The 18,372-nt window shown below is 40.7% G+C and overlaps 1 protein-coding gene across 2 annotated transcripts in view; it reads right to left on the bottom strand.

Annotated features, from left to right (window-relative positions):
• Positions 1–18,372, bottom strand: part of LOC124553776 (exosome component 10) — a 191,931-nt gene that overhangs the window by 130,621 nt on the left and 42,938 nt on the right. For both annotated transcript variants that reach the window (XM_047127713.1, XM_047127712.1), the window contains exons 3-4: positions 14,841–14,952; positions 4,041–4,154 (exon numbers count right to left, since the gene is read on the bottom strand). In XM_047127713.1, the coding sequence (XP_046983669.1) occupies positions 4,041–4,154; positions 14,841–14,952 (226 nt within the window). The remainder of the gene's footprint in view (positions 1–4,040; positions 4,155–14,840; positions 14,953–18,372) is intronic.

Genomic DNA, 18,372 nt, shown 5'->3' on the forward strand with positions numbered 1-18,372 from the left:
AATCAACAGTGTGAAATTAAACATTTCGTTTCAAATAAATTAACTGCCTCAGCGCAAAAGATTAATAAAAGCCAAATCTCTTTAGCAAACCGTCAAAAATAGCTTCATTGTTCTGCAAGTCGATTAATGCTTGAGTGTCAGAAAGGTGGAAATAAAACCTGAAACTAATAACATATTTTAGCCTTCCGTAATTATGATTAATTCATTTGATAACTCCTGGTCACAAAAATCCATTCTGTTTTCATTTAATGTGAGAGCAATAAATGAAGAGGAAACAGCCAAATTGCTAAACGTAAAAACAAATCACGTGGAGACTACCCACGTCCCCACTACAACTGAGACTGCTCTGTGCATCAGCCCCGGATCTACGATATTTCCAAACCACGGCAATTCTAGATAGTGGCACCCAGCCACACATCCATAGTCAGAAGCGGAAGAAGGTACTACTCATATACGACTCTACTGCGCAAGCACAAGAGCCCGCCCGCAACTGCTCAAACGAATCTAATGTAAACAGCTGTCATGTCACGCTCATCGGAGGCAATTTGTTGTTAGGAAGCACTGCATATTCTTCCTAAAGCCTTTGACACACTGTGCTGTTGGCAGACACTTGTATGAGCACTGTGTTTTGTTGTTGTATATGGCGTATTTCCGTTGAGACTTAAGTTTTATTTTCATTTTTTTTCTCTCCATGTGTTGTTGCTGCAGCATTATTCTGCAAAAGCGGGATACAGTAATATCCTTTGTTAGAGTATTGGTTCTTACCAGTCAAAATCACAAAAATACAACTGAAAACTAAAACAAAGAAAAATTCCCAGAATTTTAAAAAATTCCCGGGTTTATCCCAGTTTTCTCAAGGGTGAAAAATTCCCAGGTTTTTCCTGGATCTCCCGGTTGTCCCGGGTCATATACACCTTGAGTTATAAGAGTCAGGGGCATAAAATGGAAGCGGTGATTGGGAAGGGAGTGAGACAGGGTTGTAGCCTCTCCCCGATGTTATCGAGCAAGCAGTAAAGGAAACAAAAGAAGAATTTGGAGTAGGTATTAAAATCCATGCAGAAGCAAAAAAAACTTTTGAGGTTTGCCGATGACATTGTAATTCTGTCAGAGACAAGCAAAGGACTTGGAAGAGCAGCTGAACGGAATGGACAGTGTCTTGAAAGGAGGATATAAGATGAACATCAACAAAAGCAAAACGAGGATAATGGAATGCAGTCGAATTAAGTCGGGTGATGCTGAGGGAATTAGATTAGGAAATGAGACGCTTAAAGTAGTAAAGGAGAGCAAAATAACTGATGATGGTCGAAGTAGAGAGGATGTAAAATGTAGACTGGCAATGGCAAGGAAAGCATTCCCGAAGAAGAGAAATTTGTTAACATCGAGTATAGATTTAAGTGTCAGAAAGTCATTTCTGAAAGTATTTGGATGGAGTGTAGCCACGTATAGAAGTGAAACATGGACAATAAATGGTTTAGACAAGAAGCTTTCGAACTGTGGTGATACAGAAGAATGCTGAAGATTAGATGGGTAGATCACATAACTAATGAGGAGGTATTGAATAGAATTGGGGAGGAGTTTGTGGCACAACTTGACTAGAAGAAGGGATCAGTTGGTAGGACATGTTCTGAGGCATCATGTTGTTGTTGTTGTTGTTATGGTCTTCAGTCCAGAGAGTGGTTTGATGCAGCTCTCCATGCTACTCTATCCTGTGCACGCTTCTTCACCTCCCAGTACCTACTGCAACCTACATCCTTCTGAATCTGCTTAGTGTATTCATCTCTTGGTCTCCCTCTATAATTTTTACCCTCCTACCAACCGATCCCTTCTTCTAGTCAAGTTGTGCCACAAATCTCTCTTCTCCCCAATTCTATTCAATACCTCCTCATTAGTTATGTGATCTACCCATTTAATCTTCAGCATTCTTCTGTAGCACCACATTTCGAAAGCTTCTATTCTCTTCTTGTACAAACTATTTATCGCCTATGTTTCACTGATGCATCAAGGGATCATCATCAATTTAGAATTGGAGAGCAGTGTGGAGGGTAAAAATTGTAGAGGGAGACCAAGAGATTAATACACTACGCAGATTTAGAAGTATGTAGGTTACAGTAGGTACTGGGAGATGAAGAAGCTTGTACAGGATAGAGTACCACAGAGAGCTGCATCAAACCAGTCTCTGGACTGAAAACCACAACAACAGCAACAACAACAACAACAAACATACACAGAAAATGTGTTATATGAGCTGCAACACCTGACACCAGATGTGACACTTGAAAAATGTTCTGATTAGCAATGGGTCCTCTAACAGTTACATAACAAGTGTCACAAAATCAAATACTTTCAGCGTTTCTGCCATACATTCTCAGGGTGATGGGAAGAACCGGTTGTATACAGCATAAACAGAGCATAAAGACTATTTATAAACTGTCAAAGAAGATAAAAGAGGGTCGTAGATCAGCAAAGGACAAAAGGGACCCTTTTCCAGTGTCATGAATATACCACATACATGTGGAAAAATCTACGTCAGAATGACACCAGAATCACCAAACACAAGAGGCATTGCAAGTTGGAACAGATAGAGAAGCTGGTTATGCTAGAGCACATACTGTGTGACAATGACCACATAATAAAATTTGCCGACAGAGGAGTTCTCGCTATGGAGAAGAGCTAACACACCCCATCATCCATGGAAGCCATAGAAACCTGCAAATGTAACAGCAGCCTCAAGATGAGCAGTTCCTGGATTCCCGTACTGCAGCAAATGACCACTGTAGTAAGAAGGGAAGAACCGTAATAGTAACAACATAACAACAATGGCTAAGTCCTCAGACATTTTTGTGCCAGATGCATATAATCTGTGGCCGCAAGTTTGACTCCAGTCTGCCACCGGCAACAGAGGGTGAAGCTTTAACAATGCCAGTGAAATGTTTGTGACCCTATTCTTATGTTTTAGAAGCTAAGTTAGAACATCGATGTATCGCATGTTAATTTATCTTGGATGTAACTCTGTCGCTATTAATTACCTTCCTTATGTGGAAGGTCTTGTAAAGCAGTATCTCTGTAAAACCACGAGTAGACCTGGAAAGACTTGAACTCTTCTCCTTTGCAGCTATTATTGGTGGTAGTAAAAATGATATCTACTGTAATTACAAAATGATGTCAACATTTCACCACTGACTGTCTTGCATTTGTTGCAATAAGAGTACATATCAGAATTACTTTGTACCTTGGAGCTGAAACAATATAAGGTAAACAGAAAGTTTGCCTTGAAAGATGGCATTTCATTTTAGAACTTCCTTTGTTCAGTGCTGTTTTCATTCTCGCAGAGTATGCCCGCTCCTCGACATTCGAGGCATGGCCAAGCCGCTATGTCAAAACATAATAGTCCCTGCCCACAACTGGAGAAGATATTTAATCGCTGTCAAGCCTTGCCAATTATTCGAAAAGCACGCCTCTCCGTTCAACTCTGTACAAACGTGAAACAAAATGACCACACACAGTATGTGTTTCGTGACTTATTCTCTACCTAATACTACTTTACTATTTGGTGACAATCATCTTTCCTCGTCATAAATAGAGGCTGCGAAATGTCGGCATATAAGACTACACCAACCACTCGTGCTTGCAAAACATCGGAACCAACATCAAATAAACACTGTTCAAAGAACCCGACACAGGTGCCCTCAGATGACTTGTCAACAAGAAGCAACGAAAGCCGTAACTATTATGCGCTGTTACATTTACCAGAACTGAAAACGCAACACACTGTTGGAAAAAACACACTGCTGTCGATAACGCTTTTGCACGACAGTGTTGTAAATAAACAAAATCCATCAGTTCGTGCAATAGAGACGTAACTATGAGACCTAGCTCTGTCTCACAATAAACTAACAAGACGGACAGCCTCACACGTAGAGCAATGAGACTATTAACGACTGGAGCCGCGACTCGGATAGAACGACCGGCTCCTTTCTGCAGCAGACCCTCCCACAGTGCTACACACACTTAGCTCGAGCGCACGCACAGCTCGTACTCACCTCAGTGGCGGCGGTGCTGTTCCAGGGCGCGCTGACCGGCCGCGTGATGGCCGCCTCCAGCAGCACGGGCTCTGGGTTGCGGCGAATGCCCGCCAGCTCGTCCAAGTTCAGCCCCTGTCACAACAAAGAGCAGCCTCTCTCAATTGCATCTCCACTACTCTTATTTAACACGTGCATTTCTAAGAATATTCACAGTATAAAACATATTGCGATAGAAAGCTAGACATACATTAGAAGCTGCACAGGTGAGACGCGCCAGCAGATGTGACCCGTGAGTAGCGGACTAGTTGCCGCCAGTCGCCGATCGCATCTTCCAGTTCGGATTATGTATTTGTCAATTTCTCTACTGGTCTGAACGGCCAGACGTTTGGTGGCTGCGTGAAGGGCACAGGTTCAATTCCTGGAACTGCCGTGGACTGGAATGGGATACTCTCCGCCTCGTCATGCCAACCGAGGAGCTACTCGCAGGAGAAGGTCCGAGATCTGCATTGCCGACGACGGCTGGGACAGCAGTGTGTTGACCCCACATCTCCCCATAACATATCCTGATGATGTCACCGGCACAGGATAACGTGGCAGTCAGTCGGTCCCAATTTCCCAACTGGCCCATATGACAACAGGGCGGTGGAGATATCTGCATTTACAACTACGTCCATGCTCTGCAAAGCGCCATGAAGTGCAAGGCAAAGGGTACAGCCCATTGTGCCAGTTATTAACCAGCGTTTCTTCCCATTCCATTTGAATATAGAGAATGGCAAGATTGATTGATTGAATGAATGCCTCTGTACATGGACTAACTATGCTAATCTTATCCTCATAATCCCTATGAGAGCAGTACGTAGTGGGTTGTAATATCCAGAATGAGAGCTTCTGTAAAGTTTGGAAGGTAGGAGACGAGGTACTGGCAGAGGTAAAGCTGTGAGGTCGGGGTGTGAGTCGTGCTTGGGTAGCTCAGATCGTAGAGCACTTGCCCGCGAATGGCAAAGGTCTCGAGTTCGAGTCTTGGTACGGCACACAGTTTTAATCTGCCAGGAAGTTTCATAACAGCGCACACTCCACTGCAGAGTGAAAACCTCATTCTCGATCTTCAGAGAGTGACTTCTGTTATTTAGAAGCTCATTGAAAACATATAAGCACGATCTCCATTTCCTGCACAGGCCAAACTGCACAGAAGATGAAGTCCACGAAAGCAAGAAAGAATACATCAACAGGAGAGAGATATTCCAGATAAGCATGTCAGTAATTTTAGAACAAATTCCCTCTGATCATTCATGAAGTACAGCAGGGAACATCCCACTTTTCTTACCTTTTGATTCACAAGGTGGCCACTGTGTCTACATAATGCAGCATAGTATGTCTTTAGTCTGTGTACATTTATTTAACTTTAACCATGAACCATGGACCTTGCCGTTGGTGGGGAGGCTTGCGTGCCTCAGTGATACAGATAGCCATACCGTAGGTGCAACCACAGTGGAGGGGTATCTGTTGAGAGGCCAGACAAACGCGTGGTTCCTGAAGAGGGGCAGCAACCTTTTCAGTAGTTGCAGGGGCAACAGTCTGGATGATTGACTGATCTGCCCTTGTAACAATAACCAAAACGGCCTTGCTGTGCCGGTACTGCGAACGGCTGAAAGCAAGGGGAAACTACAGCTGTAATTTTTCTCGGGGGCATGCAACTTTACTGTATGGTTAAATGATGATGGCATCCTCTTGGGTAAAATATTCCGGAGGTAAAATAGTCCCCCATTCGGATCTCTGGGCGGGGACTACTCAAGGGGACGTCGTTATCAGGAGAAAGAAAACTGGCGTTCTACAGATCGGAGAGTGCAAAGTCAGATTCCTTAATCGGGCAGGCAGGTTAGAAAATTTAAAAAGGAAAATGGATAGGTTAAAGTTAGATATAGTGGAAATTAGTGAAGTTCGGTGGCAGGAGGAACAAGACATTTGGTCAGGCGAATACAGGATTATAAATACAAAATCAAATAGGGGTAATGCAGGAGTCGGTTTAATAATGAATAAAAAAATAGGGGTGCATGTAAGCTACTAAAAACTGCATAGTGAACACATTATTGTAGCCAAGATAGGCACAAAGCCCACACCTACTACAGTCGTACAAGTTTATATGCCAACTAGCTCTGCAGATGACGAAGAAATTGAAGAAATGTATGATGAAATAAAAGAAATTATTCAGATAGTGAAGGGAGACGAAAATTTAATAGTCATGTGTGACTGGAATTCGGTAGTAGAAAAAGGGAGAGAAGGAAACGTAGTAGGTGACTATGGTTTGGGGCTAAGAAATGAAAGAGGAAGACGTCTGGTAGAATTTTGCACAGAGCATAACTTAATCATAGCTAACACTTGGTTCAAGAACCATAAAAGAAGGTTTTATACATCGAAGAAGCCTGGGGATACTGACAGGTTTCAGATAGATTATATAATGGTAAGACAGAGATTTAGGAACCAGGCTTTAAATTGTAAGACATTTCTAGGGGTAGATGTGGACTCTGACCACAATCTATTGGTTATGAACTGTAGATTAAAACTGAAGAAACTGCAAAAAGGTGGGAATTTAAGGAGATGGGACATGGATAAACCGACTAAACCAGAGGTTGTAGAGTGTTTCAGGGAGAGCATAAGGGAACAATTGACAGGAATGGGGGAAAGCAATACAGTAGAAAAAGGATGGGTAGCTTTGAGGGATGAAGTAGTGAAGGCAGCAGAGGATCAAGTAGGTAAAAAGACGAGGGCTAGTGGAACTCCATGGGTAACAGAAGAAATATTGAATTTCATTGATGAAAGGAGAAAATATAAAAATGCGGTAAATGAAGCAGGCAAAAAGGAATACAAATGTCTCAAAAATGAGATCGACAGGAGGTGCAAAATGGCTAAGCAGGGATGCCTAGAGGACAAATGTAAGGATGTAGAGGCTTATCTCACTAGGGGTAAGATCGATACTGCCTACAGGAAAATTAAAGAGACCTTTGGAGAAAGGAGAACCACTTGCATGAATATCAAGAGCTCAGATGGAAACCCAGTTCTAAGCAAAGAAGGGAGAGCAGAAAGGTGGAAGGTGTATATAGAGGGTCTATACAAGGGTGATGTACTTGAGGACAATATTACGGAAATGGAAGAGGATGTAGATGAAGATGAAATGGGAGATATGATACTGCGTGAAGAGTTTGACAGAGCACTGAAAGACCTGAGTCAAAGCAAGGCCCCAGGAGTAGACAACATTCCATTAGAAGTACTGACAGCCTTGGGAGAGCCAGTCCTAACAAAACTCTACCATCTGGTGAGCAAGATGTATGAGACAGGCGAAATACCCTCAAACTTCAAGAAGAATATAATAATTCCAATCCCAAAGAAAGCAGGTGTTGCAAGATGTGAAAATTACCGAACAATCAGTTTAATAAGCCACAGCTGCAAAATACTAACGCGAATTCTTTACAGACAAATGGAAAAACTGGTAGAAGCCGACCTCGGGGAAGATCAGTTTGGATTCCATAGAAATATTGGAACACGTGAGGCAATACTGGCCTTACGATTATCTTAGAAGCTAGATTAAGGAAAGACAAACCTACGTTTCTAGCATTTGTAGACTTAGAGAAAGCTTTTGACAATGTTGACTGGAATACTCTCTTTCAAATTCTGAAGGTGGCAGGGGTCAAATAAAGGGAGCGAAAGGTTATTTACAATTTGTACAGAAACCAGATGGCAGTTATAAGAGTCGAGGGACATGAAAGGGAAACAGTGGTTGGGAAGGGATTGAGACAGGGTTGTAGTCTATCCCAGATGTTATTCAATCTGTATATTGAGCAAGCAGTAAAGGAAACAAAAGAAAAATTCGGAGTAGGTATTAAAATCCATGGAGAAGAAATAAAAACTTTGAGGTTTGCCGATGACATTGTAATTCTGTCAGAGACGGCAAAGGACTTGGAAGAACAGTTGAACGGAATGGATAGTGTCTTGAAAGGAGGATATAAGATGAACATCAACAAAAACAAAACGAGGATAATGGAATGTAGTCAAATTAAGTCGGGTGACGCTGAGGGAATTAGATTAGGAAATGACACACTTAAAGTAGTAAAGGAGTTTTGCTACTTGGGGAGCAAAATAACTGATGATGGTCGAAGTAGAGAGGATATAAAATGTACACTGGCAATGGCAAGGAAAGCGTTTCTGAAGAAGAGGAATTTGTTAACATCGAGTATAGATTTAAGTGTCAGGAAGTCGTTTCTGAAAGTATTTGTATGGAGTGTAGCCATGTACGGAAGTGAAACGTGGACGATAAATAGTTTGGACAAGAAGAGAATAGAAGCTTTCGAAATGTGGTGCTACAGAAGAATGCTGAAGATTAGATGGGTAGATCACATAACTAATGAGGAGGTATAGAACAGAAATGGGGAGAAGAAGAGTTTGTGGCACAACTTGACTAGAAGATGGTTGGTAGGACATGTTCTGAGGCATCAAGGGATCACCAATTTAGTACTGGAGGGCAGCGTGGAGGGTAAAAATCGTGGACTAAGAGATGAATACACTAAGCAGATTCGAAAGGATGTAGGTTGCAGTAGGTAATGGGAGATGAAGAAGCTTGCACAGGGTAGAGTAGCATGGAGAGCTGCATTAAACCTGTCTCGGGACTGAAGACCAGAACAACAACAACAAATTCTTTGGAAAAGTTCTCTTTTTATTTTTCGTTATTGACATCATACGCTTTAACATCTATCAGTTTACTAATGTTAGGAAAGATATAAGAGAAAGACTACCACATACCCATGGACGAATGGCATGTAGCACACGCAAACACACAGTGGAAAACCGTTAACACTCGACTTTAGAGCTCTTGCTGTTTTTCTAGTGTGAATACACACATTCGCACACACAACCTCACAGCTGTACTTATTTAAAGTTACTTGTTGAATCTGAAGTGTGATGCCTTTCAAAAAGAAATCCACAATTGTGTTTCTTTATTCTTAAAATTAGGTTAGGCAAGTGTTAAATTCTCTCTCTCTCTCACACACACACACACACACACACACACACACACACACACACACACACACACACACATATACACAGTTTCCTCCTTAGAGGTACGGCTCAGGTGATGTGGCCCCTAGATGATGAAAAGATGTTTTCACTGCAGAAGAATAACAAAACAGGTCATAAATTTCACATTTTTAGTTCTAATCTAAATTCTCACTCGGCTGTATTCTGAATTCCCAAATACATGAGAAGCAGCCCCTACGCAACCTGGCTGTTACCTACTATCGACCGAACCAACAGTGATGACGCGGAGACGGCACACGGCAATGATCCATTTAGTTGAGGAGTCTGGGCAGCGAGTACACATAATAACACAGCTAACGTAACCTACATAGATCACTGGGCCACTGATCATGATATTGTGCATAAGAATGGAACAGACAGCTCGGCTGAACAACGGCCAAAGAAGACAAACATCGAGACATTAAAAAGTTGCTACTCTATGATTCTTAACAATAAGTTGTGGTATTTCATTTTCCTACAACTTATTATGTTCAAGGAAATGATGAGACATTCATTAACACAACTGCGCAGAACGTAAGTCTGTTGAAATTATAATATTAATACACCAGCAACACGACATGAACAGCATTTTACACTTCAGTGATATCAAAGAGCCAAATTTGATTTTCTTAATAGTTAGCCGCTTCTTGTTTTGAAGTCTTCGAACCTGCAATCAAAAATATATGAGAAAGAGACAGTAAAACCCTTTGGTTGGTCTGAATAGAGCACGTTTTAGTGGGTAGTATCCTGCTGGTTTCCCCTCCAAATTTTGAATCATTTACAGGAATTTCCATGCCAACCAGCATAGATTGCAAAAACATCAATCGTGTAAAACCCAACTTCCACTTTTCTCAGAAGCCATACCGAAAGCTTTGGATCAAAGCAATGAGGTATTTCTTGATTTCCTAAAAGCATTTGACTCAGAGCATATCTACACTTATTGTCAAAAGAATGAGCGTATGATGTATCAGATAAAATTTGTGACTGGACTGAGGACTTAACAGTAGGGACGATGCAGCATGTTACCTTGGATGGAGAGTCATCATAGGACGTAAAAGTAACTTCTGGTGTGCTGCAGGGAAGTTTGTTGGAACCCTTGCTATTCATGCTATATATTAATAATCTTGCTGACAATATTGATAGTAAGCTCCGACTTTTTGTAGATGATGCAGTTATCTATAAATATTCAGTCACATCTTGATAAGATTTCAAAGTGGTGCAGCGATTGGCAACTGGCTTTGAATGTTCAGAAATGTAAAACTGTGCACCTCTGAAAACGAAAAAAAATAGTGTCCTATGACTATAATTTCAATGAGTCTCAGTTGGAACTGGCCAAATAATACATATACCTGGGTTAACACTTTGCAGGGATAGTTAATAGAAAGATTATTTTGGATCAGTTGTGGATAAAGCAGATGGTAGATTTTGGTTTATTGGTTGAATAGTGGGTAAGTGCAATCAGTCTACAAAGGAGATTGCTTATAAATAACTCGTGTGACCCATTCTAGAATTTTGCTCAAGTGTGTGGGACCCATACCAAGTAGGATAAACATGTGGTAATGACCATATACAGATAAGGGCAGCACGAATGGTCACAGGTTTTAGTTTGACCAGTGGGAAAGTGACACAGAGATACTGAAGAAACTGAGAAGGCAGACTCTTGAAGATGGAAGTACACTATGCCAAGGACATCTACTAACAAAGTTTCAAGAACCGGCTTTAAATAATGAGTCTACAAATATATAACAACACCTTACGTATTGCTCACATAGGGATCGTGAGGACAGGATTAGAATAATTACAGCATGCTCAGAGGCAGTCAAACACCTATTCTTTCCGCACTCCATATGTGACTGGAACAGTAAAAAATTCTAACAACTGGTACCACGCGATGTAGCATCTGCCACGCACTTTGTGATGGTTTCCAGAGTACGGAGGTAGATGTAAAATCTTGCGTTTCATGTGAACACAGAACAATGGTGTAAGTGGGAATTTCTCAAGCAGAAATATCATCACTGGAGATGAAAAAAGCAAAAAGTGGCCAAATCCGAGAGTGGAAAATATTGTCCAGATGTTATGCAACAAGACCCGTTTCCTTTATCTGCCTGCCTACCACTGTACGCTTTGGCTATGTAGTGGGTGGCTGCCTTCAATTATTCCATAGTCCAAATCCACCTACTTGAAGAAAACATTTGATGGAAAACTCTTATCACATATTTTCAAGTCATAAGTGACTTAGTATTGGAGACAGAAAGAAGACATACTCCATGTGAGTTGTTATAATAGTAGTATCACAAAAAATGAAAAGATCACCAACAGCTTGCATAGAACCCAGAATACAGTCATAAGAGTCAAAGGATATGCAAAGGAAGTATTGATGGAGAAGGGAGTGAAACAGTGTTGTAGCTAATCCTTGATGTTATTCACTCTGAACATTGAGGAAAATGCGGAGAAAACCAATGAGAAATTTGGAAACAGAATTAAAGTTCAGGGAGAAGAAATGAAAACTTTGAGGCTTACCGATGACATTTCAGTTCTGTCACATGTAGCAAAGCATTTGAAAAAACAGTTCAAAGGAGTGAATACTGCCTCAAAAAGAGACTATAAGGTGAATATCAACAAAAGTAGAATAGTGGTAATGGAATCTAGTCAACTTTAATTGGAAGGCGCTGAAAGAATAAAATTATGGAATGAGTCACTACAAATAGATGATTTTTGCTGTTTGGGAATCAAAACAACAGTAGATGACCAAAACAGAGAAGATATAAAATGTAGAATGCCTATAGCTAGGAAAGTATTACTCAAACAGAGTATCTGTAAATAGGTAATACAAATTAAAGTGTTAGGAATCCGTATGGAGTGTAGCCTTGTACAGAAGTGAATTTTCTGCTACAGAAGAATGCTGAAGATTAGATCTACATCTAAATACATACTGTGCAAGCCACCGTGTGGTACTTCCAGAGGGTACCCCGTACCACTACAAGCCACTTCCTTTCCTGTTCCACACACAAATAGAGCAAGGGAAAAAACAGTTGCCTATATGCCTCCGTACGAGCCCTAATTTCTCTTATTTTATCTTCGCAGTTCTTACTCGAAATGTACACTGCCAGCAGTAGGATCATTCTGTAGCCGGCTATAAATGCTGGTTCTCTAAATTTCCTCAATGTTTTGCAAAAAGAATGTCAACTTCCCACCAGGGGCCCGTGACGGTACGCCACATAAATATTGACATTTTTAGTGGTTGTAAATCGTAGTTGACGTATTTTATGAATATAATTAGTGTAAAAGATATAGTTAATGTTCTTGAAACAACTGATATGCAGCGATAGCATCTTTACTTAACGTCTATGAAAATAAAAAAGGATTGAAAGAGACGTGATTTTACGGCTGAGGAGGAAGGGCGTATTTTGTGGTACACACACTATTTTGTTTCGCTATACGGAAGGCAGCCACTGAGTGGCTACACATATTTCATGTAAGTTATTTGTATTTATTGCTAAAATAAACTTGTTATTATTATTACAAAATGAATTTCTTTGTAATAGTTGTCACCTCAAACGCTCGCAGTGGCTAATTATTTTTAATAAGCGTTTTTTCAGTAATTTGCGCTGCGAGAAGCTCATCTTCCGATGCAGCCTCTGGTCGGCCTTTATGCGCCAAAGTATTAATTTATTTTTCAGTGTTAACAGTAACTGTAAATGCGAGAGATTTCGTTATAAGAACCTTTTTAAAATTGCAACAGATAATTAATTTACGTTAAAGTTCATGTTTTTAAACTACAAAGATTCCACGAGTTCAGTAAGTTTTATCTAGGCCGCTCCACGGCAACAATCAAAATTCTCTCAAGCCTTGCTTTGCAGTCATTAAACAGAAATTAACAAAATTACATTCAATTCAGTTAATGGCAACTATACTTTAGTCACCATGTTCAAAATCTAAAGTTGGTACATGAGTAACTGAGACCCTTGAAGAACCCCTTTCATATTTACTTATGCACGTAAGTAAAAGTGATAAGAAAAGACAATATCCCTGAGAGAAAGAAGCATGTTGATAAATTAGAAATAAAAATATATAAAATATATATATATAGTAATTTTTTTTGTATATAATGAATAACTTATGCCACCGACGTCACAGGCCCCATCTGAATTCCTGAAGCATCCCTGTAACACTTGCATGTTGTTTGAACCTACTGATAACAAATCTAGTGAGTCAGCTCTGAATCGCTTCAATGTCTTCCTTGATCCGACCTCGTACAGGTCCCAAAGACTCTAGCAGTACTCATGAAGAGATTGCACTAGCGCTCTGTATGCAGTATCCTTTACAGATGAACCACACTTTCGTAAAATTCTCCCAATAAACCAAAGTCAAATAATTATTTGCCTTCCCTACTAAAGTCTTTACATGCTCATTCAATTTCATACTGCTTGGCAATGTTACACCGAGATATTTAATTGACATATCAAGCAGAACACTACTGATGCTGTATCTGAACATTATGAGATTGTTTTTCCTACTCATCGGCATTATCTTATGTTTTTGTACATTTAGAACTAGCTGTCATTCATCACACCAACTAAAAATTTTGTCCAAGTCATCTTGTGTCCTCCTACAGTCGATCAACTTCAACATCTTCCCTTACATCACAATATCATCAGCAAACAACCACAGACTGCTGCCCACCCTGTCTGCCAAATCAATTATGTACATAGAGAACAACAGTGGTCCTATCACACTTCCCTGGGGCACTCCTGACGATATCCTTGGCAGTGACGAATTCTCGCTGTAGAGGACATTGTAATGGGTTTATTACTTTAAAATTCTTCAAAGCACTCACATATCTGGGAGCCTATTCCTTTCACTAGTACCTTCACTAACAGTCTGCAGCGGGGCATCATGTCAAACGCTTTTCAGAAATCCAGAAATATGGAACCTGCAGGTTGCCTTTTAACATAGTTTTCAGAATGTCATGTGAAAGAAGAGCAAGTTGAGTTTCACGCGAGTAACGCTTTTTAGAATGGTGCTGATTTGTGGACAGCTTTTTTGACCTCAAAAAAGATTACTATATTTGAACTGAGAATATGTTCAAGGATTTTGCAGCAAACTTATGTTAAGGATATTGGTCTGTAATTTCATGGGACCATTCTTTTACCCCATTTATAAACAGAAGTCACCCCCGCTTTTTTCCAGTCCCTTGCGACTTCGCTCCGGGCGAGAGGATTGCGATAAATGCAAGCTAAGAAAGGGGCCAATGATGTAGATGGGTAGTCTGAATAACCAATTAGAAGGTACCAAATCCAACCTGGGAGAGAAAACAAAACTTGACTAAAAGGGGGGATCTGTTGACAGAATGCATCCCGAAACAGAGAGAACATCAATTTCATAATGGAAGGAACTGTGTATGGGTCAAAAGTAGGTAAGGAGGCCAAGGCAAGAATGCAGGAATCAGGTTCAAGTGAATGTAGGTTGCAGTAGGTACTCGGAGATGAAGAGGCTTGCATAGGATAGAGTAGCATGGAGAGCTACAACAAACCAGTCTTCATAATGTACATGATGACGATGACAACATCATCATCATCATCATCATCATCCACAGCAGCATGATGATAGTTTGCCAAATGACAAAAACCAAAGCAGGGCTAAATGACCCAGAGGAGGCAGTTGCTACAGACTACTCGATAACGGTGTGTGACGCATTTACAAGCCATGCTGCGCCCCACCAGACTACAAGCTCGGCTGGCACTCACTCACCACACGCTCCAGGATGGCATCGTTGGCCTCCACCACCAGGTCGAACTTCTCCTCCACGTCGCGGTGCACCACGTTCGCCCCGATCCCCTGGTGCCTGAGTATCATCGACAGTCTGGAACAGAGCGGCGGTGCAAACAGAGGGACGTCCGCGTCAGTATGTGGCAGGAAAGGGATGGAAGCAAACATCTGGCAAGCTGCAGCTAGATGCTTGAGTAACAAAGTCCTGATAAAACACTCAGATGTGAAACAAACAAACACACACACACACACACACACACACACACACACACACACACGGAGTGCTGATTTTCTGGGAAAAAAAAGTTAAGTGATAGTCAGAGTGACATGCCGCCAATGTCTAGAATTTACAAATTATTGGTAATATTAAGAAAAGGGTGGACTGCTACTCACGATAATGAGGGATGTTGAGTCATAGACAGGCACAACAAAAAGACTACTAAAAAAGTAAGCTTATGGCCAAAAGGCCTTTTTCTGAATAAGACAAAAAACACACACATGCGACCACTGTCTTTGGTTGCTGAGGCCAGACTGTGATCAGCTGCACATGATGAAAGAAGCAACCTGGGTGATGGGGGTAAGAAGGAAGTTGGGGCAGAGTGGGGAAGGATAACAGGATAGGAGTGGGGATGGTCAAGTGATGTTTGTGGGATCATACAGGGACAAGGTGGGGAGAGGGTAAGGCAGCGAGGTGCAGTCAGTAGGAAGACGGAGGGTGAGGGGCGGGGGATAGCAGAAAAGGACACAAGTAAAGAGATTGTGGGTGTTTTGGTGGAACAGAAGGCTGTATAGTGCTGGGATGGGAACATTAGAGGAGACAGGTGGGTGAAGGACAGTGACTAACCAAATTGATTACACCCTGTTCCCTCAATGGCTGCTGGAATAGCCTCTTCAAATTGTTAAATGAGGCCCTCAGACATGCACACTGAATGCACCTGGCATCCTTTCCTGTCCCTTGCTGTCCTAAAGAGCACTTTCATTCACCATATGTTTGAACTTCTGACGATTAATAGACCCCTACTCTTTTGTATTTGCTGCCTCTTAACACTTGACAAAACAGGTTTCCCCAAGACAGATGAAGTGAATCCCACTAGCTACGTTTCAGTTTCAATGAGAGACAGCGCCTCAAACTTGTTGGCTAGGGGGATTGGTACAACAGCCTGAGTCCTTCCTGGTCCTCATCCACCCTGTACGGGATGCCTAGATCTTTACTTTCTGCTGAGGAGGAAGGATAAACAGAAGAGGATAGTACTTGATGTACCTCTGGTACCTGTTTCACAGATCTCGGGAGCTCTTCAAACACACCGATTCGCAGCAGCTGCCAATCATTTGACAGTAGCCAGGCCAATTTCCAGCTGCTTACGAATGTTAACCAACCCATCCCGTGCTTGAGAACAACATTCAAAGTGGGGCTGCGTTTTGGCTTGCGCAATGTATTACAAGACACAAACAACTAACTTTAAACTAAGCCATTGGTCATCTTTTAATCTGTTGAGCTAAAAAGTTGCTAATTTTCTATAAGAACTGATGCAAATACACAAAACAAGATTTCTATTAAAGCAATACAGAAACCTGTGCTAAAAACTACTAGTTCCCTAAACATTTTGAGGTCAATTATAGTTGTTAGTTAATTTACAATAAATTCAGATAATATATGGGGCTACTCCTTTTTAAGGGTAAACTAGGTGTAACACAATGTGTTAGAAAATCTGCTACAGTAATTAAATTACAAATGCCAATTTGCTACTAATTGCTCACAGATTATGCAAAGGACAATGGTAAGTTTCAAAAATTCTAAAAAACACACATTTATTTGCATTGATACACAGTGAAGTTCAGGGGTGAAGTATTTTTTCGCAGAACCGTGAACTACAAAAACCAATTTGCTACAAAATAAATTACATACCCAAATCACTTGTACTGGTAATTCGTGAAAAGATAGTTTTATAAGTGTCCGAAAATTGTCAAAATAACCTTTCTTATGTAATTGTGCAATGAATAGAAGAATGATTTCCAGAAGCATGTACAGTTCTGTCAGTGGGCACAGCAGCAAATCCTCGCCAACCAGAAATTCTTCTCCAATGTTCTATTTAACGATGAATGTTCCTTCTCAAACAAAGAACAAGTAAATACGAGGAACATGCATTATTGGTCCAGTGACAACTCACGATGGCTTAGACAGGTGGAACATCGGCGTCAATGGAGAGTTAACGTCTGGTGTGGGATGCTTGGTACTACAATTATTGGGCCTTATTTCATCAGTGGTAGTCTAAACGGCACAGCATATGCCATCTTCCTCAGACGAATTCTTCCTCCTCTTCTGCATGAAGTGCCGCTAAGAACCAGAATGCTTATGTGGGATCAACACGATGGGTGTCCAGCACAGAACGCCTTGTGTGCACATCGTGTTCTGAACCTTCCAGATGGATTGGTCGAGAAGGAACAATTACTTGGCCTGCTAGGTCTCCCGATTTAAATCCTCCAGACTTTTTTCTTTGGGGATGCACTAAAGACGTCCATCGCGATATTCCAACAACTCCAGAGGACATGCACGAATGTATCATGCTTGCTTGTAATTCTCTTCAGCAGGCAACACTGGAATTCTTTCAATGAGTGCACCAGTGTATTGATGTCCGGGATCACCACTTTGAGCACCTTTGAATGTTCTACTCCTGGGCAATGGTGCGGGAGAGTCAAAGTCAGTTTTGCGTTATGATTTTACTTGGTTTTCATTTGTTTTGTGACAACTCCAGCAAGTGGACGAGTTTGTGATCCCGGGCACAAAGTCAATGTTGTGTTATGTAATTAATAATGTTGTGTTTCACTGAATGGTACACTGTGATACATTTTTGAATAAGTCTTTAGGAGAGAAAATGAATTGCTGAATAAAAAATACAGGGTGCCATTTAAAAAACTCACACCGCTGTTCATATCTTTGTAAAAAAACAAATCTACAACGAAGGCAATCATGCTGATTGATGTCCCCCTGACGGCTAAACAACATTTGCTTGAAACATTTTGTAAAATGCATCTGTTATTTAGGGTGGTCAAGATAAATGGGACACCCTGTATATATAAAAGCCTGCTTTGGAATCAGAGAATGATTATTTTGAACAAGGACAGGCCAACTGTTCTCAAAAATTTTAAAAGAACACAATTAGGTATAAGCCTCATCAGGTGCATTAATTTCTTTAATTTGAAATCTTTATCAAACTGCTTTTTTCATCATTTTTATTCAATTAATTGATTTCAATGTAATTTTTTATTTGCATTCCTTTGTCACATCATTTTTATCATAATACAGTATCAACTACTTTATTTGCTCTCATTTTTTGTCTTACCATTCCTTTCCCACTTCATATCTTTGTTTATCTGTTTTTAATTAATTTTATGATTAATTTTGACGTAATTTTGTTTGTTTTTATCATCCTATTTTTTGGCCACGTTACAATATCCATTATACCGTATTTATTCCTCCTTTTGCTAGAATTTTGTTTCACTTCTAAACCCTTTC

Source organism: Schistocerca americana, chromosome 11 (genome assembly GCF_021461395.2).
Source record: "Schistocerca americana isolate TAMUIC-IGC-003095 chromosome 11, iqSchAmer2.1, whole genome shotgun sequence".
In the NCBI taxonomy this organism is placed as follows: domain Eukaryota; kingdom Metazoa; phylum Arthropoda; class Insecta; order Orthoptera; family Acrididae; genus Schistocerca; species Schistocerca americana.